This window comes from Oryx dammah, unplaced genomic scaffold, assembly GCF_014754425.2.
Source record: "Oryx dammah isolate SB20612 unplaced genomic scaffold, SCBI_Odam_1.1 HiC_scaffold_11, whole genome shotgun sequence".
Taxonomy (NCBI): Eukaryota; Metazoa; Chordata; class Mammalia; order Artiodactyla; family Bovidae; genus Oryx; species Oryx dammah.
Genome location: NW_024070195.1, coordinates 35,775,983 through 35,801,782, shown reverse-complemented (window position 1 = coordinate 35,801,782; position 25,800 = coordinate 35,775,983). Strand labels below are relative to the sequence as shown.

At 40.5% G+C, this 25,800-nt stretch overlaps 1 protein-coding gene across 10 annotated transcripts; it reads left to right on the top strand.

The window, feature by feature from the left end:
• Positions 1 to 64: 64 nt before the first annotated feature.
• NFYA (nuclear transcription factor Y subunit alpha) lies at positions 65 to 25,750 on the top strand. Of its 10 annotated transcripts, none has more exons than XM_040249734.1 (10): positions 66 to 189; positions 7,266 to 7,411; positions 8,995 to 9,078; positions 11,816 to 11,962; positions 16,884 to 17,015; positions 17,222 to 17,327; positions 18,382 to 18,554; positions 19,582 to 19,755; positions 20,757 to 20,858; positions 23,163 to 25,750. In XM_040249734.1, the coding sequence occupies exons 2-10, from the start codon at positions 7,337 to 7,339 to the stop codon at positions 23,214 to 23,216; spliced, it is 1,047 nt and encodes a 348-aa protein (XP_040105668.1). In that variant the 5' UTR covers positions 66 to 189; positions 7,266 to 7,336; the 3' UTR covers positions 23,217 to 25,750. The 10 variants fall into 10 exon arrangements, with proteins under 10 accessions (XP_040105675.1, XP_040105668.1, XP_040105669.1 ...); XM_040249735.1 differs by having other exon boundaries at positions 8,992 to 9,075; XM_040249733.1 differs by having other exon boundaries at positions 8,992 to 9,078.
• Positions 25,751 to 25,800: the final 50 nt, after the last annotated feature.

Below are 25,800 nucleotides of genomic sequence, written 5' to 3'. Positions count from 1 at the left end.
GGGGCGTGGCCTAAGAGGCGCCTGCGCGGAGGCAGTTGGAGGGAGGCCCGATTCCCCTTTGTTCGACTTCGCCATTTTGCGAGGCAGCGGCAGTGGCGGCGGCAGCGGCGGCTGGAGCCTCTGATTGGGTTTCGGGGTCCGGTACTGGAGCCAATCAGCGCGGGCAGCGAACCGGGGGAGCGAGGCACGGTGAGTGTGAGGAGCCAATATCCAGCGGCCCAGAGCCGGCCCCAGCGCCCCGATTGGCGGGTCTCGCTGACCACTCAGGAGAGGCCCAGGCGCCTGTCGAGCCCCGGGAGTCGAGCTGAGTCTAGCCGAGCGGGGCGACCTGCTGCCCCGGACCAGAGCCTGCGAAGCTCTCCGGGGCACTCCCCACCGAGGCCTGTAGGGGGCCGCCCCGCGAGGGGATGGCGCCCTCGGGAGCAGGCATCTCGGGGCCCAGACCCGCGCAGGGTGCCAGGGCCAGTTGGGGATGCGTCGCTGTTCTCCCCGACCCTTTGGCCCAGTTTCTCGGGCCCCAGACCCGGGGATGTGGGGTTTGCCTGCCACAAGGCCCCTACGTTCAGGTATACACCCACTCGGGCCTAGGCAGTTTCCTCCTGGTCTTTCTGGCCTCACAACTTAAACCTGCCCTTGCACTCAACACGCGGCGGCCCCCGGGACGGGAAGTCTCCCCCCGCGGGGCCCGCGCACCCCTCCCCTCCGTGAGCGGGTCTGTCCTGTCTGCAGCCCTCCTAAGTGGGGAAGGAGGACCGGGGAAGACGCGCGCCGTGGCCACCGGGCCCCGCGTGCAGCGCGGAGAGGGCCCGACCCGCCCCCGCCTCGACACTCTGCGGGCCCGCCCTCGCCGTCCCCCTGCCGGGGGGGTAGGGGGAGGGGAAGAGGTTCGTTAGTGCGCCCCCTTCTCGGACCCCGCTGCGCCCCTCCTCCTAGCGCACTCCCGGGTCTCCGGTCCCGGCGCCGTTACCACCCCCTTTTGGCTCGTCATTTCCTCTCTTCCCCGCCCCGATCGCCGGGCAGAACCGCACACCTCCGTCCTGGAGCCCATCCAGGCGGTGTCCCTTCCTTGCCCGGACTGTAAGCCCCTGTCCATTCGGTGCCTGGAACCTCGCTCTTAGAAGATTGCGAGCTCTGTGCATTCCTTTCCCCCGAGGCTGCACAATTTGCTTTCATTAGCCTTAATCTGTTGTTGCTCATCTCGTGGATTCTCGCTCCCTTAGGAATGTAGTTTCTTTTCCTTTCACCTTTCTGTGTCACTTCGAACATGTCAGACTTCACTCGTTAGCTTGGTTCACAGCCATCTCTTGGTTTGTTTTTTTCCCAGTATGTTGACGTTTTCTTGGGTATTTATAGAAACGTAACAGTCTTCTGGGGTTTTCATTAGGGTGAGAGGAAATCTCCTTTGACAGCCAAGTATCTAACAGTTAGTATGAACCAGGCGTCCATCTGCTGGGGGGGAGAGTGATTAGAGGTCGATGAGAACCTTCCCAGCCTGGTGGAGATTGACAGGTGAACAGGTAGTTCAATATCTCAGGGTTAGTGCTGTAACGGGGCTAAGTTCAATTCTGTGATGTGTGAGCTAACGACAGCCTCGGTGGAAGGCCAGCATTGCCACACTTTTAATTGGCCTTGAAGGATAATGGGATTTCTTTGGGCAGGAAAGAACGGAAGAGCATTGCTCACAAAGAAAAGAGCATGTGCTGAGGCACCAAACTTTGCTGTGTTCGGGGGAAGAAGAAAATGTTGGGCAGTGGGCATTTGTGACAGTTCAGTAGGTTGGGAAACGCAGTTGGTAAAACCACTTGTATATTTTGCTAAGGGATTTTTCAGAAGCAGTTACTTTGTGGAGATTTCAGAAGAAGTCTAGAAGCACTTTTTTTTTTTTCCAAGTTTGGAAAAATAAGTTACTGGCTTGTGAGATTCTGCTCCACAGTAACAGCTGACTTTGTAGGGGAGGGAGATTTTTCTCCTAGGACTTTAAAATTTTTTATTCAGGTGTACTATTTTTCACAGTACAGCAGTCCTTGTTATATACAGTCAGCCTTTAGTATATGATGCCTATTTTTATAATCACATTTACTGGAGTCATATAACTGGTAAGTTTTAGAAAGCTACACTCTTTCCACTACTAAAAAATTGGGGACACTTTTGTTTTCATTTTTGCCATGAATTTTTTATTGTTGAACTCATTTAAAAAATTGATTTGTAAAATATCTGATAGATGGGGCACTGTGATTTAGATATTTTTTTAGAAGGTTTACATTTGCCTTTGGAGAGGATAAATACCTTGGGACTTAAAGATGGTAGTATGTATCACTTTAAAACCAGCAAACATTTTTGCTAGACTTCTAATAGACAGTTATTGTCTGGTCATATTATTGCTAAACCCCTTTAGAAACCCTACCTATTTGCAAAAGAACTTCCTTGCCTGGAATTTTTAGTACAGTAATCTGACCTTCAGCTTTCTCTTGACGTGTGGCCTTTTAGCCTGCTGTTTTATATGTGGAAATTTTTCTCCTTGTTTTTATGCTATGTCTTCATTTGGAGCACTCCATTCCCTTTCCACTTCATCACGTGTAAATCCTACTTGTGCTTAAGACCAGGTCAGATGCCACATTTTTTCTAAAGACTTCATGACTGTCCGCAGTTTCTGTCCTTCAAACTCTTTTGTTTGTTTTTTTCCTTTAGGGTTTGGGTATAGATTTTTACTCCTTTACTAAATTTAAAGACTCTTTGAAGTTAAAAACTTATAGTTTTCCTTTTATTTCTAAAACTTTCAAGACAGTGTTTTACAGGTGGTCCATCATTAGTGGGGATTATGCAAATTAGGAGCTGCAATCCAGAAACCTTTTGGATGATGGGGATACAGGACAGTTCTTTGTTCTCTAGTCTTCTATCAAACATAGATCAGGACCTGTTTGTTAAGTTGTGAAGTCAATTTAGTGGGCCAGTGCTGGTAATTTTTTACAGTAGAATAGAGAATACCACCATTCATTTTAAATTATACTTACAAAGATCAGTTATGAAACTTTTAGTTACTTTTTAAAATATGTTCTCAGTGCATTTGTGATACGAAATGTGTTTCTTACTGTGAGCTGTCAAAAAGTTTAAAAACTGCTCTTCTAGTCTGCCTGGTAGTGATGATTAAATATGATAATTCTGCAGGGTTTTTCACTTATTTATTAAGGTTGAGTTTCTGGTTGAGTTAAAACGTGTGTTGGTCCAAAACAAACGGATTTCTAAGTAGTTAGCTGCATTTCAGGTTCTGTACCTTGAAGTGAGGAGGAAGAGATTTTCTTGCTAACCAGAATAAACATATGTTCTTTCTGTCTTTGAGGAAAAGACATTCAAACTTTGAGTTAGGAGCAAGAACTAGACAGACTAAATCCGGCTGACTTAATTCTGTCAGAATGTGGGCAGAAAAGCACTTCAGGAAAGACGATGTCAGATTATATTGCAGTTCTGCTAACTGAAGCTCACAATAATAGGAACATATGGCTTCATAGAAGCTGGTGGTGACCGTTCTTCACCATTGGCAGTCTAAATATCATCCTCCAAGCTGAATCACTCCTTCATTAATATATGACAGGAAATTGCTGTTAAACTTGAAACCCCTTCTGTTTTGACCCATCAAAGTATAGTGGATTTAAATGTTTTTAAGTTGTAGCATTTGTATTACGAGGATAAACTAGTTAAAAGAAAACCTGCATGACATTTTATCAGTCATTTCTCTGCACTTCCAGTATGATGTAAATTTCTGGAAATTAGGAGTCAAGGAAAGAAATCTCACACAGGAAGGGGACTGAAGGTGGAGTGGGTTGTTAAAATACAGAAGACATTCCTTCCTGATCTTGTTTTATTAATCAACTCTTTTGAGATATAGTTTAGACATAAAGGATAATCATTTTAAGTGTATGTTTTGATGGATTTTGATCAATTTATACACAAATGCAACCACCACCATAATGAAAACATAAGACGTTTTATCACCCCAGAAAGTTCCAGATGCTCTATCCCAGTCAACTTCCCTCTTCCCCCTTTTCCATTTCCAGGAAACCACTGATCTGCCTTCCGTCTCTGGATTACTATTACCATCTCAGGGATTCATATAAATGAAATCACACTACTCAGGACCTTTAATTTTTAATTTTATTAGCTTAGAGACATAAATGCATTGTGGGTATTGCAGTTAGAGACAAGATAGAATTTGGGAAAGACCATTCACTTCCCTGAAAGAGCCACTTAGTCTGGCTGAAAATCTGGTTTTCTGTACTGTTCCCAGAATCTCTGAGGCGCCAACTCAGTCAACCAGTTCAGAAGAGAGAGATAAAAATCGGAAGGCTGATTTGTCAGTATGCAATGAGCATTAACTGTTAGGTTTGCTTGTGTTGCTGATCATATCTGCTCCCTGTTGGCGACTGTATATGTGAATCCATATTATAGCTAGATGCGTGTTTGGTGAGCATTCCATTAGAGCAAGGGTGGTGAGATGAAGAACCATACGGCCAGATACCATACGGTCAGGCTCAGCGGCGCAGTCATCCTGTCACTCGTTTATGGCTCTTACCCTCTGTACCGATTTGGTTGTAAGTAACAGACTTGATTGAGCTTTATTAGATTTTCCTCCCAACTTTTAGTATAGAATTTTTTAGATATACAGTAAAGTTGAGTTTTATAATGAATACCTGTGTACCCGCCATCTAGAATCTGTTCTTAATGTACTGTACTTGCCCTTTTTAGAGAGGTGTCTGTATATATCTACGTCTAAACCTACTTCACCCATCCGTGCACTTCTTCCTAAATATTTGGGCATTCACAAATAACTGAGACACTTTACAATCATGGTGGGTAATTCATCTTATCCACCATGTGTGGATTTGTGGGGAGAGGTACATTGCTTTGCTGCTGTGATGTGCAGCTCATGTAATTCAGTGTAACTCAAATGTAACTGTCACTCAAATTTTAGAATTTATGGAGGCCTGGAGAAAAGTTTGGGAGAGGGTCTAAAGGTTTTGAATCAAGCCTTTATTCAGGGTTCTCATTATTACTTCAGATTATCTAATCGTGTCCTTATTTCAAAAAGGAGCTTTCAGCTGTTAAAGTGTATGAGAAGAGTAAATTTGGGCCTTGACTGCATATTTAATGATATTTGTTGCTGTTATTCAGTCGCTAAGTCATTTCCGACTCTTTGTGACCCCATGGACTGCAGCACACCAGGCTTCCCTGACCTTCACTATCTCCCTGAGTTTGCTCAGCTCCTGTCCATTGAGTCAGTGATGCCATCCAACCATCTCATCGTCTGTTGCCACCTCTTGCCCTCAATCTTTCCCAGCATCAGTCTTGTCCAGTGAGCCATTTCTTCACATCAGGTAGCTAAAGTATTGGAGCTTCAGCTTTAGCACCAGTCCTTCCAATTAATATTCAAGGTTGATTTCCGTAAGGATTGACTGGTTGGATCTCCTTGGAGTCCAAGGGACTCTCAAGAGTTTTCTCCAACACCACAGTTCAAAAGCGTCAATTCTGCAGTTCTCAGCCTTCCTTATGGTCCAACTCTCACATCCATACATGACTACTGGAAAACCCATAACTGATTTATATGGACCTTTGTCGGCAAAGTGATGTCTCTGCTTTTTAATTCACTGTCTCGGTTTGTCATAGCTGTTATTCCCAGGAGCAAGTGTCTTTCAATTTTGTGGCTGCAGTCACCGTCCACAAGGATTGTGGAGCCCAAGAAAATGAAACGTGACACTGTCTCCACATTTCGCCATCTGTTTGCTATGAAGTGATGGGACTGGATGCCATGATCTTCATTTTTTTGAATGTTGAGTTTTAAGCCAGCTTTTTCACTCTCCTCTTTCACCTTCATCAAGAGGCTCTTTAGATCCTGTTCACTTTCTGCCATTAAAGTGGTATCCTGGGCATATTGGAGATTGTCGATATTTCTCCCAGCAATCTTGATTCCAGCTTCTGCTTCATCCCGTCAGGCATTTCACGTGATATGTACTCTGTATATAAGTTAAAGAAGCACGGTGACAATACAGAGCCTTGACATCCTCCTTTCCCAATTTTGAACCAGTCCCTTTTTCCATGTCCAGTACTAACTGTTGCTTCTTATCCTGCATACAGGTTTCTCAGGAGGCAGGTAATGTGGTCTGTTATTCCTGTCTCATTAAGAATATTCCACAGTTGTGATCCAAACAAAGGCTCTAGCGTGGTCAATGAAGCAGAAGTAGATTTTTTTGAGGGGGAGGAATTCCCTTGCTTTTTTTTTTTCTTAATGATATTAAAAACTTACAAAATTTTTAATGTTTGAAGTAATTGTAGAGACACAGTATCATTGTGATAAAATGATAAAGACAAAAGAATCCTTACTCTTTGGAGGCAGATGCTGAAGTATTTATGGAGCTATGGAATAATAAGGTGTCTGGGATTTGCTTCAAAATAATGCAGTCCATGGGGTCACGAAGAGTCGGACTCTGGCGACTGAACAACAGCGATGCAGGGGGAGGGTGCATGAAAAAATGGACAAGGTATATGTGAAATAAGATTGACCGTGGGCTGAAAATTGTGGAAGCTGGGTGATTGCTGTGGGGTTAGGTGGAACATTATAGTGTTCTCACTATTTGGGGTATATATTTGAAAATTGTCATTAAAAAAAATTAACAAAGGGTGGAGTATTATCAGGCATTCAGATTCATGACTGAGGAAAATGTAGATTCTTTTCAGAGAAAATAATAGCCTTGATATGTAAAAATTTTTTTCTTTAATCTGCAAATAGCATTTATGTAATTCCTTTTTATTTATTGCTCTGGATTAAAGCCCAAACTCCTAAACCTTCACTGTCTCTTTCTTACTTAACACTAATAAGCAATCTGTTGGACTTCAGATCTGGGTAATTACGCACTAAATAATAAACCCTAAAATTTTAAATTGCATATCACATTTAGTACAAATGTGTTACAAATTAAAGGCACAGTTCTCTAAAGTACCCGTGCAGGCCTGAAAATCTGTGTTAAATGGGCCTTGTAAGAAATTGATACTGTAACTTAATGAGAATTTCTAAGGTGCAAGTGTTGCTCTAGTAGTAAGGGAAAGTTGCTGATGAGAAATGACTAAGCATTTTTAAATATGTTAAATGGCATTGTCAAGATGCTGTTTAACATATTAAATGTTAATATGTTAATGCATATTAGCAATGAATTAAATATCTCGTGAGGCCTTGACTAACACTCTCACTTCACTTTCTTTTCTTCCCTCTCTATTAGGAGTGCATCTGGCAGTCCTCTAGGATCTCCAGCGTGACACTGACTGTGGACAGGACTGACTTGGAGGGACCATGGAACAGTATGCAGCAAACAGCAACAGTTCAGCAGAGCAGATTGTTGTACAGGCCGGACAGATTCAGCAGCAGGTACGGAAGGAAAACTGCTTTAAACGTCACAGCAGTGGAAGTGATAATAGCACTTCTCAGTTCTGGATTTGAAAGGCATCAGATCTTCTAGTGGGTCTGGTGACTTGTGCTGAAGTACTTTTTGACGATTGGATTTATTGTGATTTCTCCGATTTTCTCTGTTCAGAAGTCTATCCAGTCCATAATTACTTAGAATTTGATGTCATGGGTTCCTGGTTTAATAAACTGCCCCCTTTTATCTTACTAGAAATCAAAAATACCTAGTCTATTTTCAGATGGAGCTTTGAAGGGTGGTTTTGTTTTCCTGGATTAAATTTGGTTGTTTCTTTTATTGATTAAGCCATCTTGTGGTCTGGTAAGGCTCTGGCCACAATAGACAAACCAAGATAGCTTCTAAGAAATCCACTGTTTAATTTGATCCATCACAGTGTTTATTTTGAAAACCTCTAATTCAATATGAAGATAATAGGTATCCACAGTTATGGATAAGCACATATTAGAAAGGATTTCTGTTGCTGGTTTATTCCTAATTAAGATAAGTTGCCGTCTTGAATTTATACACAGATTACATTTTCTGATTATATATACTTGGGTTTGTTTTAGGAAAACTTCTCTTGTTTTTTCTCCCTGGAAGAAAATAAATTTATTGTGCATTGATTTGGCCTATAGGCCAAAATTGAAAATGTTTTGTTTCCAAAATGGGACCTAGATAATATAGAAAAGTCATTAGTTGGGGGGAGGGGGTAGGTGGGCAGTGGGTGTTTTGATGGTGAGTTGTTCTATCTAATGACCAAAGGAAGGAGCTACTTTTTATTAAAAGAGATTGTCAAAATTCCTTTGCTGGCTTTTCCTTCCACACAACTACAGCTTCTTTCAGCTGCCTTGAAAGAAAGAGAGATTCCACAGAGGACTTTCCATTCATTCATACCAGTGCCCTAGTGAGTGAATTCTTGCTCTGTCTGAGGTTACTACTAGGGGTAATAAAAATTAAGTTGAGTCTATGAATACATTGCTTCTAAGGTAGTCCAGCTGAGTAGGAGTAATCCTAGTTTGGGGACATGAGAGCAGTGACCTCATGAAGATGTTTTTGTCTCACAGTGATTGCTCTATTCTTCCTTTCTGGTGATTGCATTCAAGTTCCAGAAGTTCTTCATTGTAGCTTCTAGGCTGCTAAAACCTGATGAACTATTTTGTTCTTGTGAACTCATTTGAGGAAATAAAAAGAACATTAAAAACTGCATGCAGAAGGATCAAATGCTTAATTTTGGAGGGAAGGACTGCATTAAAAATTTTTTGTTAATGATGTCGGCTACATCGATGTTTTTGAGTCATGGAAGTGTATTTGAGTTCTGCTCTAGAGACAGAAAACTGTAATCTGTAATTTGTAAGACAGAAGTCTGTAACCTGTTACCTTCAACAAAAAGCTTCAGTATAGGGAGTCTCCAGTTCGAAAGTCCTGTGTAGGGTGGGGCTATTGAAAGAAGACCCTTCCTCTCCCACAAGAGGTAAGGTGATCTCATGTCTTGAACTATACATTTCCTTCCTGACACATTTCAAGCTCTTCCTGTTCCTGTTCTCAGCAGCAGGGTGGTGTCACTGCTGTCCAGTTGCAGACTGAGGCCCAGGTGGCATCCGCCTCAGGCCAGCAAGTCCAGACCCTGCAGGTAGTGGTGCTCTCTCTGACTCTCTGTAAGCACTGCATGAACCTCTCCCCTCGTGTCTGGTGCTGTTCGTGGTAGGACCTCACGGAGGGACGGCAGAGCCCATTGCATGACTTTGGTGCTGCTAACTTGCCTTTGAGGCTTATGCGACGCCAGTTTCCCAATGCTTCGTGCTAAATCATGTAGTGGTGCTGTATCCGTTTTCTGAAAAGTGCCGTTTGGCTAGTATGTTTGGGGGAATCCCTGAGAACAAATCAGTGAAGAAATTCTTACAAGTGGCATTAGAACCTATTTAGAGATCAGATTCTGTAATAAGATTGCACGGTAAATTTTCTTGAACTTTGTATTACGATAATAGAGAAGAAAATGTATACATTTTACTAGGCTAGATTGTGCTTTATTAAAAGGACAACTCAGATAGAAAATAATGATTGCGTTTGACAAGATTGATCTAATCACTGAATCTTGTTAATCTCTGCTATTCTCTCACTATTTTTCTTGGGGAAGTCGAGACCTTACTATTGGATCTGCAGAGATTGCCCCATAGCTTTTGGTTGGACAGAAGAGAGAGATGCTGTCTGTAAATCTTAGGTATTATAGCCACCGTAAGAATTCCTACTTAAACAATGCAGTTTCTTAACATTATGTATGACCAAGTTAAATACCTAAATTGGGGTTATATTTGGGCCAGGTCCCATATAAACAGAAGAAGCAAAAGTCTTTTCTGTATTTATTAGGTTACTTTAACTAAAATGACCATATTTTTGAGAACTTGGCAAAGTTCAAGTACCCTGCCTTTTTTCCTCCTCTGAATGGAAATGAGAAGGACATAGAATGTAGAACTGGCATCTCACTTTACTATTAGTGCTGCTTAGCAAGCATCCTGCAGCGAACTATCCCTTACTGTAATCTTCACTTTACCCTTTCAGCCCTACTCCCATACCTGCCATTCTTAATGTTTGATGATATACAGCCAGTTCTGAACATAAATTAAGCTGAAATAAGCTGAGTTTGTAGGTACTCCCAAACTATTCAAATCTCAGAGTTCAGCAGCTTGATACTCATGTTTTTCATGCTTGCTTCATCTTATTGATACGTAAAACAGTATTGTCGTTAACCACTTGTGGAATGGGAATGTAACATGCTCTTAACTGTATGGCTTCTTGTCTGATGCATGTATCCTTGTATCATCATATGTTGTAAAAACAGCAGGTTCCTTGGAGTCTCAAATGGTTCATCATGTGCATATATAGCCTGTCAGTGAAGGGAAAAGTTAAGATGATGGATAGCCAGAAAATTACAAAAATAGTTGCCTTAAAACTTGTTTCCTTCTTATGCAGATTTTACTTAAAGAAATGGAAGCGCTTTAGAGATAATGGAAACCTTTCCTCTAGGGCTCTGATTATTTGTGGAGAATTTTAAATAGTTCTTTCAGTTAGTTATGCAACAAATATTTTTTAAAATCTTTCCTAATAGAGCATGTAGAAACATTACTATACCAAAAGGAATTTGATTTGGGATGGGGAAGTGAGAGGAGAAAAGCAGAGGAGAATCAGCTTGTAAAGTCTTTCAATAGTAAAGTGGAATTTGTCAAGGAGCAGTTTACCAAAACACAGAATTTGAATGTTCCTAAAGATTCCAATATGCTCATAGGGGTGGGGAGGGCTTAATATCTAATCTACTAATCTAGGACAGATTGATCTTTTAACTAAATACTGTTATTTGAGCATACTTTCACGGGCATTGAGAATGATTACTTCAGATAGACAAATTTTCTTTTGATCTGTTACAAATAGTTCCTCAAAACAAAGATAGAGTCTGAAAGTTTTGGATTTTCAGCGATTTTGTTGAACATTTCGATTCATGTCTAAAGTGGTTTGGTTTTTGGCTTTCAGAATGCATTGGGACTCAAGATGTTACAGCACTTGCAGTGCCCTGGGCTTTAGAGTGATCCATTTACTCATTGGAGATTGAAAATTAAGAGTTTTTTGGTACTGTTGAAAATTTGTATAATTTTCATGCTTTTTAAAGCTAAAAGAACTATGCAGATATTGCAGGGTCCAGTGTGAGCAGTCCCACCACAAAAATTGTAAACTGACCAATATATTTCTAGGCATTTTTACTAGTAGGCTCCTTAAACAACCACGGGACAAGAATTCTCAGTGGTGAGGTAGAGGGTAAAAGGTATGTGTTTCATTTATGCTTGAGAAACTGTAGGGAGGAAGGGTATTCTATATACGCTTTTGGAGCTGCTTGATAGCTCACCTGAAGTCATTACCAGGTACAGTTTGATTTACTCCTTCCAAGTTATTTAGAATTTGCACTCCAACCACCATCCCCACCATCAGCCCGCCCTCTCATTGCCTACTCTCCAGTCTTCACCTGAGACTATTCCTGGATATTGGACTAGAAAGGCAAATAGTCTTGATGATTTGATTAAATACTTCTCATGAGTTTAGCCTGTATTTGATGATAAACACCTTGTATCTATTGAGACTTCCCAAAGACTCTGCTTATACCCCATTTTTATCTGACTTTTAAGTATTCAGCTTGGCACTTAGTTACAGATACTGTACTTTTGAAGAAGACTACTTGAGGATGAGGACCTGAAATTATTTTCTTAGTGTCTCTCCTACTTTTTCCTCCTCTAGCAAGACAGCAGAGTAGTTGCAGTGATTGTCTTTAGGTAAAAATCATTTTGTGTCTTATGTTATTTCATTGTTCTTATTTTACTTTATTCTAGGTCCAGGGGCAGCCATTAATGGTACAGGTCAGTGGAGGTCAGTTAATTACATCAACTGGCCAACCCATCATGGTCCAGGCTGTTCCTGGTGGACAAGGTCAAACCATCATGCAAGTACCTGTATCTGGGACACAGGGTTTGCAGCAGGTGAGTGATTTTTTTTTTTTTTTTTAAGAGTTTTAGAATATCGGGATAGAATTTTTAAGAAATAAGTTGTTACAAATTGAAAATTGATATTGTATTTAATTGCCTCTTACCTTCCTTGTGCATTTAGTTGCATTTAGTCAGTTTCCCACCTTTGTAGTGTCAGTGATAGAAAGCAGAGCTCTAGAGAAATAGGACGCTCTGGTAAGGACCAAGGTATTAGACATGATCTTAAATCAATGTAAGTAATATAAAAAGAGAGCTTGCTAAGTCATTTCAGTCGTGTCCAGCTCTGCGATCCTAAGGACTGTAGCCCCCCCAGACTCCGTTTCTCCAGGCATCAGTACTGGGGTGGGTTTGTTACCAAAAGAGTGTGGAGGGTCTGGCTGCTCACTGCTCAAAAGCCAATAAACAGGCCAGGTTGGTGGAAGGGAGACAGGAAAGTTTGCTTTGTTTCAAATGCTGGCAACTAGAGAGGGGAAGGGTGGTGGACATCTGTCCAAAGGCCGACTTTCTCCCCACCTCCCAGCCAGTGGCAAACAGTGAGGCAAGAGCTTTTATAGACAGAGGAAGGGGCTACATAGAGGAACAGCACAGTCAGCTCTGACAGTCACCTTCAAATTGCTCTTCAGTGGCCTAACCACCATCATCCTAGTTGTCGTAGGTGTAGTTAATGGTCAGTTCCAGGGTCTGTGTGTCCCCATTTCCTTGTGGCCAGTTCTTGGAACTGCGGCAGCTCACGTCCTGGGTACAGTCTGGTCATCGTGTAGTTAGCTTCTCCACCTGGTGTTTCATTATCTGTGAGACAGCTCACAAGACATAGCTCAGAGTATTATCTGTAGCACTTGAGGAAGAACTAAAGGTCTTTGACTATGCTTCATGACTACAGTACTATTATTAGTCTCCTTTGACTGGTCTCCTTTGTTTCCACGTTTCTCACGTCTCTGTTTAAACTTACTGTTTGACTCAAGTTTGCCACAGACAACAGGCAGGCAGAGGACATGGTTAGGGGCAAGGACTGTAGAGTCCTGTTCCATTTCAGGTTGCCATGCCCTCCTCTAGGGGATCTTCCCAACCCAGGGATCAAACCCACGTCTCTTATATCTTCTGCATTGGCAGTCAGGACCTTCACTAGTGCACGTGGAAAGCCCTTATAAAAAGAGTATCTAGTTTAATAAAAGTCATCATCAATGTGTCCTTTGTTGGCTCTTCTGGGCACTGAGGGGGGAAATGTATAGTCTGCTTTGGAGATTGTTGTTTTGGGTCAGAAATATTATCCTTTTCATTTCTTCCATGTTATTTATAACTTATCTAGCAAGTAAGTGATGAAAATATTTCAGTCCAAGCCTATCACACATACCTCAAGCTATACTTAGAGCAAAATTTATAACCTTGAATATTTTAAAAGAACTGAAAATAAATAATTTTTTTTTAGGAAGTTAGGACAAGAAGAAAATGAGCAAAAGATAGGTTAAAATGAATGAAGTAGAAAACTAACAAAAATGTAAAAAAAACTAAATAAAAGCTGACTCTTTAAACAGACATGTAAAGTAGTTAGGTAAATTCACTGGAAAGACTGATTCAGAAACAGAAAACAAAAGTAAAATTACAGGCATTTTTATCTTGTTGGCAGAAATTTAAAACACTGATCATATCCAGTGCTAGAATGGGTGTAAAGAAAATGAAGCACATTATTTTTGTTGATTTTTGAATTGTAAAGTCCTTTTGGAAGGTATCTCGCTCTTGAATATTTAAGCCTTTTGATGTACCTGTCCCACTTCTGAGAATCTATTCTATAGGAAGAAAAGATAAACATGTAGGGAGAAATATACAAAGACATTTATTGCAGCATTATACAAGCAAAAAAAAAAAATTGTAGCCTGAGTGTCTGTTGGTAAAGAATCAATTGAATACATCATACTATATTCATATGGTGTATTATGTCCTTGAACTTCCTCAGTGGCTCAGTGGTCAAGAATCTGCCTGCGATGTAGGAGACGCAGTAGACTCAGGTTCAGTCCCTGGGTTGGGAAGATCCCCTGGAGAAGGGGATAGCTATCCACCCCACTATTTTTGCCTGGAGAATCTCATGGACAGAGGAGCCTGGTGGGCTACAGTGCATAGGGTCACAAAGAGTCAGATATGACTGAAGTGACTTGGCACACATTATGACATTATGTCCTTGTTAAAAAGGCTGAACTGTTGACTTTGGGGGAAGGGTTAATGATGATTTTTTTAGTGAGAAATAATTTACAGAGAAGTATATGCTTAAGTCATATCACCTTTGTATTAATAACTAATAGCCAGATCCCAGTGAATGTGTGTGTGTGTGTGTGTATATATATTTTTATGAACTTTTTACTAAAATTTTCTAAAGCTGCTTATATCTTCTGTGATTTCATTAATATCTTCATTTTTCTGGAGTAATTTAATATGAAGTAAAGTGAAGTCGCTCAGTCATATCTGACTCTTTGCGACCCCATGGACTATAGCCTACCAGGCTCCTCCATCCATGGGATTTTCCAGGCAAGAGTACTGGAGTGGGTTGCCATTTCCTTCTCCAGAGGATCTTCCCCACTCAGGGATCAAACCCAGGTCTCCCACATTATAGGCAGACTGTCTGAGCCACCAGTTGAAAAAAAATTGAGCAATGCTTGATAACCAGACTTTTAAGTTTTGCCTATTCCTTTGTAGTTTTGTGCACACCTCTTGGGCATAGTTGTAATACAAGCATATAGTTTTATTGTTGTGGTTTTGTTTTACTTCCTTTTATTTTTAAATTCCTTCATAGTAGTCAATTTGATGAATCAGAATTTGTAATTTCACTGTGTACTTAGAGATTTTGTTTTTTTTTCCTTGTTTTTGCTTTTATAGGTAAGGTTACTATAAATGTATTTGAATTTTATAGCTTTATTTTTTTCACTTGAATTTAATCTTAGGGGAATATTTTTGGGAGTGGAGGAATTGATTGGGCAAAGGGTAAGGTCATTTTTAAGGCTATCAGCATATTTTCGCCAAGATAGAGTTGTAGTCAAGATTAAAAATAGTTTTTACATTTCTGCATGCATAAATGTGTGAGTCTTTAAATACACTTCAGTGTGTGTACTTGCCTCAGTTTCACACTGCTATTTCATTTCTGTCCTTCCTCTCAGTGCCTCCTCTCCAGTCCCCCCACTTGGCATGCCCTCTTCTCTGTTGAATAGAAACAATGTGATACAGAGCTAGGAAGACTGTATCAGGAATGCAGTGACCTGAATTCATTTGTAGGTCTGCCATTAAACAGACTTTTTGCTCTCAGCCAAGTTCTTTGATTGTTGGTTTTCTCACTTGAAAAATGCTGTTTATATCAGGTGATTTGCTAGTGTTCATTTCAGCTGTAGATTCTGTGGATTTTGTAGGATTTTTGGCCTTTAAGAGAAGACATTGAAAAGGTTATCTTATTCCCCTCACTCTAGGCAGCACTGTAACTAATCAAACCATCTTGGAAAAATTATTTTCTGTTAATGTTGCATGACATGGCTCTAGGTATGATTCCATAGCCTCCCATAAAACACTTAAAATTTCAAGCCATTCTTATTAGAGGTTACTTTAGTGTGTGTTTTTTTGAATAACCATGTCTTTTAGAAGTGTACTTCACCTTTTTTTGAATTGTACCTTCTGTTTTAGAATTCCAGTTAAGCCTATGCTCTCTCCTTAGATTAAGATCCATGGCATGATATAGACAGTGGAGTAGAGAGCCAAGTAATGGGAGTAGAGAGCCAAGAAATAGATGTAGGAATATTGGAAATTGGTATATAACAAAAATAATATAAAGTTTCAGAGAAGAAATGGTTCAAGAATGGCATCAAAAAGGAAAATTGATCTCTACCTCATACTATATCAAAAATACTTGCTAGATAGAGTACTGATCTAACTATAAAAAAAGCATACTTGGAAACTTTTATATTCTGTTCATAGGAATATTTTCTTTATGATATGGGGTAGAGAAGGATTTCTTAAAAACTAAAAAAAAAAAAATTTTATAACTGAAAAATTTGGTGTATGTCAAAATGTATCGTAAAATAAAGGTAGAAGACATAATTTGGAGAAGATATTTTTAACGTCTAATGGGGTTTGTGTCCAGAATACATTTTTTAAAATTCTTTATATGTGTTGATATGAAAGTAACAGTCGAATAGAAAAATGGGCAAAGAATATGAATAGATAGAAGAGGAAACCCTACTGACCAATAATAGGTATTCCTTGCTATCCAAAACAGGTAGAAATAGATCCAGATAACCAGATAAATTTCTTGTTTATTTACCAACATTTTCTAACAATTTGTTAAATTTCAGTGTTGACTGCAGGGGTGTGTAATATGGTAATACCCCTTTCTATACAAAATCTTTTAAGGATTTTTATGTGTGTGTGTGTGTATTTATAGAATTCCAGCTGGAAAATTTTAGTTACTTAATTTTTTTCAATATTTTGTTACAAAAAAACTTCAAACATAGACACGAGCAAAGAGAATGATACAGCAAATCCTCATCGCCCATTTTAACACACAAACTAGTATTTTACTGTTTAAATCTATTTTCATCTATTTTCCCTGACTCAAGGATTATTTTGAATATATACACTACCATTTCATCTATCAAAAATACTTCAGGGTGTATTTTTAAGTGAATAAGCTTTTAGAAATACATTCCCAATGCCAGCAATATCATCTTTAATATCATCCAGTATCCAGATAGTGATCAAAATTCCCCAGTTTCATAAATGGAAAACAAGCTCTCTCTAATTCATAAGAGAGCAGAACAGGACTTGTGGTTTTTTTCCTCTCCAGAGCATTTCCTGCCTTGTAGATGAATTTGAGTAACTAACGCTCCAGGACCAATGGCGACCAGTGTCAGCAGGGCACTAATCTTGGTGTTCTCTTCTGCAGATACAGTTGGTCCCACCGGGACAGATCCAGATCCAGGGTGGGCAGGCCGTGCAGGTACAGGGCCAGCAGGGCCAGACCCAGCAGATCATCATCCAGCAGCCCCAGACAGCCGTCACTGCTGGCCAGACGCAGGTAACTCCACGGTCTCTCCACAGCATCAGCAGAGGAGCGCAGCTGCTTTGCGAGGGTCAGACAACTGGGTCGACTTTTTCACATGTAGTAGAAATGGGGAAGAAAACTGTCACAAAAATGCCTTTTTCTTAAAAAGCACTGCGTGGTCCTTTTTGCTTGTAGTGTCTTTGGAATTGTTAAATTGTGTCATGATTTGTTTCCTACAGACACAGCAGCAGATTGCTGTCCAAGGGCAGCAAGTGGCACAGACTGCTGAAGGGCAGACCATTGTCTATCAGCCAGTTAATGCAGATGGCACCATTCTCCAACAAGGTACGAATGCCCGGCATTTCTGTTGGACTTTTGGGGGCATCCTGTTCATCTTGAGCAAATGACTGCTTTAGACATTTTGTGGTGTGTCCATTGATTGTTAGCTCCTTGTCACCAATATGCGACCAGTGCTGATTCCATTTTGTAGGAGAACTACAATAGTTAAATTTAGCCACTATGACCCTAGGGATTATACAAGGTTTTAATTCTTTCTAAGAACTGTTCTCTAAATGGAAGATAAAAATACGGAGTTTCTTTAGTGGTAGAGAAATATATCTCTGCTGCTTTTTTTCTTTTTCCCCCGGGCCACTTCATTATTAATTTATTCCAAAAGACTTTAAATGACCACTGTATGTAGCACATTACTGAAAACAGTTTTCTTCTCAAAGACACTCTAGTCTAGTAAGCGAGACATGAATGTGACCAAATACCGTGCAGAACCCTTATTAGTGGTATGTCTTCTGTGACTGAAGGTTTGACTTGTGATTAAAATCTGGCAGTAGACAAGATCCAGTGAGTGCAGGCAGTGTGCTTTCCTAAGACCCAGGAGAGAGCCAGAACAGGCATAGCTCAGAGAATGATGGACAAATCCTCAAGTGCTGCTGTTGAAGTCTGGGGGCTTGGCATGCCTGGTTTAATTTTAAGATTTAGTCCTGTAGCTGTCTGACTCATTGTCAGTTGAGAATAAACAGTTTTTTAAAAATCTTCATCCTGAAACAGGTCATTTATATAAGAACAGTGGCTATAGCTGAAGTCAGACTAACTCATAGAAAGGGAAGCCTCCAAAATATTTGGTCACCCACTGAAAGCTTTCAACTCAGTATGAGTAGTTTTATTCAGAACTAGAACCCATATAGTTAACATCTCTAAACTTGCGATTTCTTGGATTATATACAGCAAGCAAGGCAGAGAATGGAGGAATGCTTTTTCTCCCCTTGGCTAAAAGAGCATGTTTTCCAGGATTAATAAGTGTGTGCCAGATAGAAGAGGGACTAACTGTGTTCCCTTCTTTCTGTATACCTGTTTTTTGTTTGTTTTATGTTTTATTTTCTTAAAGTTACAGTCCCTGTTTCAGGCATGATCACCATCCCCGCAGCCAGTCTGGCAGGAGCACAGATTGTTCAGACGGGAGCCAACGCCAACACCAACACAACCAGCAGTGGGCAAGGGACTGTCACCGTGACACTACCAGTGGCAGGCAACGTGGTCAGTTCAGGCGGGATGGTCATGGTAAGAAAACTGATTTTTCATTTCATTGTCTATAGTTTATTTTTCCATGTATCTTTGTCTTTGAAAATTTCTTCAGCTTGTGTTTTAAAATCTCTCATGAAGCCTGTGTATAATCCTGACCTCTTAAGACTGAGATTCTTAAGACACAGTGTTCTACTTTTACAATAAACATTACAGTAAACCATAACTCATTCTGTGTACCTACTGTGTGCCAGAGACTATTCTAGGTGCTAGAGATATAGCAGAAGAAAAGCAGATGTAAATATTCACTTTTCTGGAATCTTATTCATAATTGAAATGAAGAGAGTTATAGACTACTAATCTTTGGGAAGTAGAAAGTATACGACCCAAAGTGGGTGAAACAAAAACGTTCAAAATTAGAAAGATGTAGTCAATAGAGAAACCAAAAAAAAAGGTGTGATGTAAATATATTGCGAAGAGGGGGAGGAGAGTTGACTGTAAACTCATACGTCAAAATAGAGTGTCAATGTACAATACCTGAAATGGGTAAGCTAAGAAAGAATTATTAGAAACTACACAGAAGTGGAGGAGTCCACTAGAAGAAACAATATAACCATTTAAAGTTGTTATTATTGGGAAGGTAGTGGAACCCGATTTGTTCCAGAAAATGTGGGTTGAATTGTATAGTAAGTTAACAATTATGTAACTAGACCTTGTTAGCAGCGCTTGGTCGATCCCTTGAGCTCCTTTACTGCCTGTGATTACTGTTCATGACCATTAGATGGCAGCAGACATTCTTAGAAAATGGAGCTGTGCCTGGGCAAAAACCTGGACAGGGTTATGTTGTTTCTCAGTGTGGGTCCTTGGCCCCCTATTACAGAATCATCTGGAACATTTGTTTAAAATGCAGGCCTTAAGTGTAAATGTTCTCCAGGAATCTGCATTCAACAAGTACCCTATAAAGCTACTCGTCATAGCATTCAGAAGAACAGGGACCGAGAAATTGTTTCCCATGTCCATACTTCATGTTACTACTTAATAAGTTTTGATTTTGCTCTTCACACAGATGGTACCTGGTGCTGGCTCTGTGCCTGCAATCCAGAGAATCCCTCTCCCTGGGGCGGAGATGCTTGAAGAAGAGCCTCTCTATGTCAATGCCAAACAGTACCACCGTATACTTAAGAGGAGACAAGCTCGGGCTAAATTAGAAGCAGAAGGGAAAATTCCAAAGGAAAGAAGGGTGTGTATAACATTGGGACGGATACAGGATGAGAACAGCAGGGATCTACTTCTGAAATAACCTTTTATGTGGTTAGTTTCCTTGAGTACCTTCCAGACTTTGAAGTTAGATAGCTGTTACCTTTTGTAATGGTACTTATTATTGCTATATGGAGCTGCAACTATAACAGTTAAAAAATAACTACAACATAAATAGTATTTTATTGTTGTTGTTTTGTTTTGTTTTTTAATCTTCCGTAAAGTCCAGAGGTGGACTTCCCTGGTGGCTCAGACAGTAAAGAATCTGCCTCCAGTATAGGAGACCCAGGTTTGATCTCTGGGTTGGGAAGATCCCCTGGAGAAGGGAAAAGTGGTTACCCACTCCAGTATTCTTGCCTGGAGAATTCCGTAGACAGAGGAGCCTGGTGGGCTACAGTCTGTGAGGCTGCAAAGAGTTAGACATGACTGAGCGACTAACGCAAAGTGCAGAGACCTATTGTCCTGCGCTGTGGCAACCCTCAAGAGCATTCTCCTCCCGTCTCATTGTCCTGATTGCTTAGTGTGCTGTCCATAGTCCAAGATGACCGCCTGGACTCTAGCCAAGGAACAAAGGGAATAAAGAAACTTTCTTTCAAGGAAACATTCAAAAAGTTCCATAATCACATTAGCCAAAATTTAAATACATGGCTGTACTTACCTGCAAATAAGGCTAGGAAATGCCATCTCTTTAATGAGACTGTACCAGCTAAAATTTGGTTTGTTACTAAAGCAAAAGGGAGGATATGTATTGGGTAGGTGGCGATTACTGCTATATCTTTGGGGAATCTGTATTTAGTTATTACTCATTTGGCACATTCTTACGATAGTTGGATACGGTTCGCTGCTGTTTGTGTTTTCTCCAAGATTTCTCCGTAATACAAGGTCATAATTGCCCCTGGTGGTTTTGATCACAGCCGTCCTAAACTTTTGAGCATTGGAGAGCTCTGCTGCTTTCAGCTAGTAACTTGGTTTTTCTTGTTTTAGAAATACTTGCATGAGTCTCGGCACCGTCACGCCATGGCACGGAAGCGTGGTGAAGGTGGACGATTTTTCTCTCCAAAGGAGAAAGATAGTCCTCATATGCAGGTAAGAGGATTTATACTTTTTATTCTTAGCTTTATTGCCTTGAATCTTCTTGGGTGGAAGCCTTCACAGTGCCCTCTTGCTATTTTCACACTAGGGACTAGTAAGTCTGGATGCAACATTGTATATCTTAGAGTCCCTTTCTTCTTAAAAGAACTAGGGTCTTTGATCCAGTGGCCTTTTTTTCCTCAGTCTTTTCCAGTTACCACTATTAATTCCTTCTTGAAATTCTCACTGTTTTTGATTTTCAGAGAACAAGTTTACTCCCTAGGGTAGTGGTAGCAGCAGCTAACTCTTAACTGCTGTGTCCAAGCCATTACGTTAAGCACTTTCATAAGCATTTTATCATTGAATCTTTACAACAGCCTTGGCCCCCATGAGGTAAGAGTTATAGTTTCTGTTTTACATTTGAATCTGAGGTTTAGAGGGGTTAAGTCATTTGCCTACAGTAAAATATCTAATAAAATGGTACAACTGAAATTCATGCCTAGGCTGTGTAATTCCAGAACTTAGTCTATAGCATACTGGTTCTTAAATGTAATTTCACTGATTGTATCTTATTGGCATTTCTAGTCAATGTGTCCAAAGTAGAACTCTTGGTTTTTATTTTATTTTTAAACCTAAACCAGACACTCATCTCAAAGGGACTCATGTCCCTTCACCCAATTATTAAAGCTAGAGTTGTCCGGTTTTGAAGTTCTCTTGGTTTTAACTCTAAACTATTCTCTGAATCAGCTTACTTTTTCCCTCCCAACTGCTGTCAGGCTAGTCTAACCCTCTCTTCTTTGCTTCAGTTAAGGCAACAGCTGTCTAATCTCCCTTCTTCCCCTCTTGTGCCCTTCTAGTTCACTCTCCACATCTTAGTGTATGTATCATATCACATCACCAGCCTGCTCCCTTCCATGCCTGCCCTTTTCCATTTGCACGCAGACTAAAATCCAAAGTGCTTACCATGGCCAGCAGGGCCCTGTAGGATCTAGCTCCTGCCTACCTTTGGCTTTATTTCCTCCTGCTTCTTGGTGTTTATGCTCTTGCTCTACTGTTCAAGAACCTCTGTCTTTAAAATAGCTTGTCTGTAAAGCTTTTCATGCCATCCTTTTGCATGACTGTCTCCATATCTTTTAGGTCTTGGTTTCAATCTGAGAGGCCATATCCAGAGGTTTCTTCCACTCCATTATTTTCTCACATCCCTTTTGAATGTAGTAATAATCATTTTATTTGTGTAACTGTGCAGTAGTTGTCTACTCTAGACTACAAGCTGCGTAGAGAGTCAAGAGTTGTTGTTCCCCATTGTATTTAGCATAATACCCATTCAAGAATGAATACCAGTAAATTTTTGTTGACTGGGCTCCTCCCATTATTCTGTTTCTCCCATACAGAAGCTTTATTCTGAAGACCTGTCACATTCCAGCTTTACTGTGGTCCAGTCCATCTTTATAGTGCTTTTTTAATCATAGTGCTTAGTGCATGGTGAGAACTCAGTAAATGTTGGTTATTGGTCTTCCTCTTTGATCAAGACTCAGCCTTTTGTCCTACCACCCCTAGAAATGTTTCAGCTTTGTCTTGGATCATGCCAGTTGAGGCTTCAGAGCCCTGGTATGGAGGAACTGAAGGTGGCTGTTAGGTAGTGGGTTTTTGTGTATATGGTAGCACTGCATGGCTTGCAGGATCTTAGTTCCCTGACCAGGGAGTGAATGTAAGCCACAGCAGTGAAAGCAGACCCACCCTGGGCTGCCAGTGAACTCCCAAGGACTGACCTTCGTCTTAACAGTGCTGGGTTTTGAAAAAGGCAGGCAGCAGGCAGAGTTTAGTGTAAAGAAGATTAAGTCGGAGCCAAGAGATTTGAGAATTCTTGATGGGCTTGTCACTAACTTTTTGATTCTAGTCCAGGCTTCAGGTTTATCTGCAAAATGAGTGCATTAAAGTAAATAAAATCCAATGTCCTTTCCAGCCCTGCCAAGTATTCAGTATTTAAATAATGAAAATACACAACATGACTTGGTTTCTCTAGGTCTTTTTTTAGCCACCTAGGGATCCTTAATCCTTAAGTGTGTAGAGCACAGCACAGGTGTTAAAAAAGTGAGATACTGTCTCAACTCTGGAGTGTTCTGTCATGGAGTGCCAGGCCAGACTTGAAATCTTTTTCTAAGAATGAAGTTTATTGTCTCTTCTTTCCTAGTGGAATTGCATTGTAGTCCATGTGTGTAGACAGTTTGTGTACTTCTCCTTGGTGATAAGTAGTGAGAGCCCTGAATTCCTGGTTGCTTTTGCAGAGGACTTTAATTGTTGCTGTGCTTCCCTTTGTAGGATCCAAATCAAGCGGATGAGGAGGCTATGACACAGATCATCCGCGTGTCCTAACCCCAGGCCTTGCGATGGAGCTGATCGAGGCCATCTTCCTCACTGTTTCCCACCGTTCAGGGAAACTGATCACCTCTTCCGATGGGACACTGACGACCACATTCTGCCCTTTTCTACAGGACAGAAACCACTTAGTTTTTAATAAGTGGCTCAGTATTATAATTGAAAGGATGTCTGGCAAACTGAAGTTGCAAGCCTTTATCTCACCCTTTCAGTCAGGACTTGTCTCAGACTGTTGCTGACATTGACATTTCATGGATTGGGATGATGCAAGGGACTCATGCCAGCCCAGCAGTACACACATAGGACTTGTGTTGACTGGTGATGCCAGCCAGCCATCTGAGCAGAGAACAACTTTCTCAACCTAAACTGCAATTGGGGAAGCTGCAGCCCATTACTTCCCACAGATTCTGAACAGTACCCATCCCTCTAATGGGAGATCTCAGGCTGACTGATGGACCTTTTGTATTCAGAGATGATTTCCAGGCAAGGAAGCTCCATCTCATAATATGGAAACAATAAATTCTGAGATACATTCATCTAATCTGTGGTAATAATAAGAATCTCTTCTACCCAGATGATAGATTGGGATTTTTGGACTCCAGCTAAGAAAAAGCTAACTCTTGGGAAAGAATGATAAAAGATTGAAGCACTAAAAACATAGATTGCTGGATCTCTTGGCTTTCACAAGGTGTGGTCTACTTGTCTGTCTGGTGACAGGTCATATCGACCACAGTTCTTGCTGAGGCTACTTGTAAGACGATTTTGAGGGTACTGGACCTTGAAACTGCCTTTCCTTAGTAGAAAACAAAATTATACAACTTCTGTGCTGAAGTACTGAGGATACGTATAGTAACTACAAAACAGCAAAACTAGAGATTTTCAATCATAGGCTTTGTGACAGCATTTGGGGAATAGAAAGATTTGTGTGTGTTTCAGTCCAGAAGGACAAAGACTAGTATATATACCCTTGTGATGTCATACAGCATGATTCGCCAGTGGATGGATGCCTGGGATGGATCATTATAATGAAGAGAAGAATTTACATTTATACTATAACCTTTTAACAAGCATGGAAAGGGAAGTCTGAGATTTGATTCTTGACAGTTTCTGGAAAGCACTGTTCAGTCAAGCTAGCTGGGACATAATCCAGGTTGCCTGCTAGAGTATGAGGTGGATGCTGGCTTCACTCCTGCTGTGCTTTGTGCTGGCCCAAGAGAGTCAACATTCTCATTCTTTCCATGGCAGCTGATTCTTTGGTACCAGTTTCCGTTCGTTTCCCCTTTTCTCCATAGGTCTTGTGCAGAAAGGCTTTCACTTTGCATCCATATTCTGGGGGTTAGGTGGAGATAGAGATTCTTGCAGGGTCAGGAGCAAGGCTGAAGCCCCCAGAGTAGGCTGTGCCTCAGAAAAAAAAGTTTTTTTTCTAGATGTAGAACCCTGGGAGAACTAAGGTGATTTCAGAAGAGCTGCTGGTTTTTTGTTGTTTTTAGAAACAAGGAAAACTTTGTAATTCTTTCAAAGAACATTTGGTTTTGATTTTAATACCAAGACTAGCGATTGGCTTTTCCTTTGATATCACTCTAGCTGTATTAAGAGGGAAAAGAAATTAAACCCACCAAAGAAAACATCACAAAAGGAAATCAATGTAATGGTACAAAACAGAGGTACAGAGCTGTGCAGAGAAAGCAGGAAGTGAAGTATCTCCCTACTCCCTTGAGTGTACTCATCTGTCCTAGCTTCCAGATGTCAGGAGGGGTTGACCCTTTGGTATTGACTTTATTTGGTAAGCCCCAGGTTCTTCAGATGACAGATTACTAAAAACGAGGAGTTTTTATCCTTTGGTTTTGTTTAGGAGTCTTCAAGATGCAGAGTTCAGAAGAAATTCCTCAGACCTAATTTCTAATACTTAAGCCAACAACAGTTCTAAAATGCTATTTATTTGTGTCTGTAAGATTGTACATATACTACCAACCTCATACTGTTGTGGATTTTTTTCTCACAAGTTTGAGTTTAGGTTTTTTTTTTTTTTTTTTTAATGAAATGCTTCAGTTGTCATTTTGTCATTGCATTTCAGATAGCTCATGACCCTTTTATTGTGGTCATTTTAGCACATAATAACCCACAAAGTGGGGGTGAGGTTTGGATTTTTTTCTTTGTTACTAGAAGTTCTTTTATTCATTTGTCCTTGTGACTGTAGTGATGCAAAGAGTGAATGGATGAGTGAATAATTGGTTTAATACACAGTTATTTTACTTAAGTGCTTTTTTTGGCAGGATAATTGTAAATGTATATATTTTAATTGCACTGGTACATTGAACATGTCAGTGTCTATACCACTGGACCAAAAGAGCATTTTTAGAGCATTTTTCTCGCTAATGGATGTCTGGTAATAATGTCTTGATTTTCCTTCCCGACTCAACTACATAGAAGGGTTTGGGGTTTTTTCCCCCCCTCAGCAGTGGAAGAAGCACAGGTGATGGATCATTGATGTCATTTCAATTGTTATTTTTAAAAATAAACATAAAAATGCTAAAAAGTGTCTTGAATTTTGAGGAGTCTGCATCCCATGGGTTCTGGATTG

What these genes read in the sequence shown, in the direction of transcription:
- NFYA (XM_040249733.1), top strand. Translation starts at nt 7,337, where the DNA reads ATGGAACAGTATGCAGCAAACAGCAACAGTTCAGCAGAGCAGATTGTT. An exon ending in GGACACAGGGTTTGCAGCAG is followed by an intron (nt 11,963 to 16,883) that starts GTGAGTGATTTT and finishes TCTCTTCTGCAG; the next exon opens with ATACAGTTGGTCCCACCGGG. An exon ending in TGGCACCATTCTCCAACAAG is followed by an intron (nt 17,328 to 18,381) that starts GTACGAATGCCC and finishes ATTTTCTTAAAG; the next exon opens with TTACAGTCCCTGTTTCAGGC.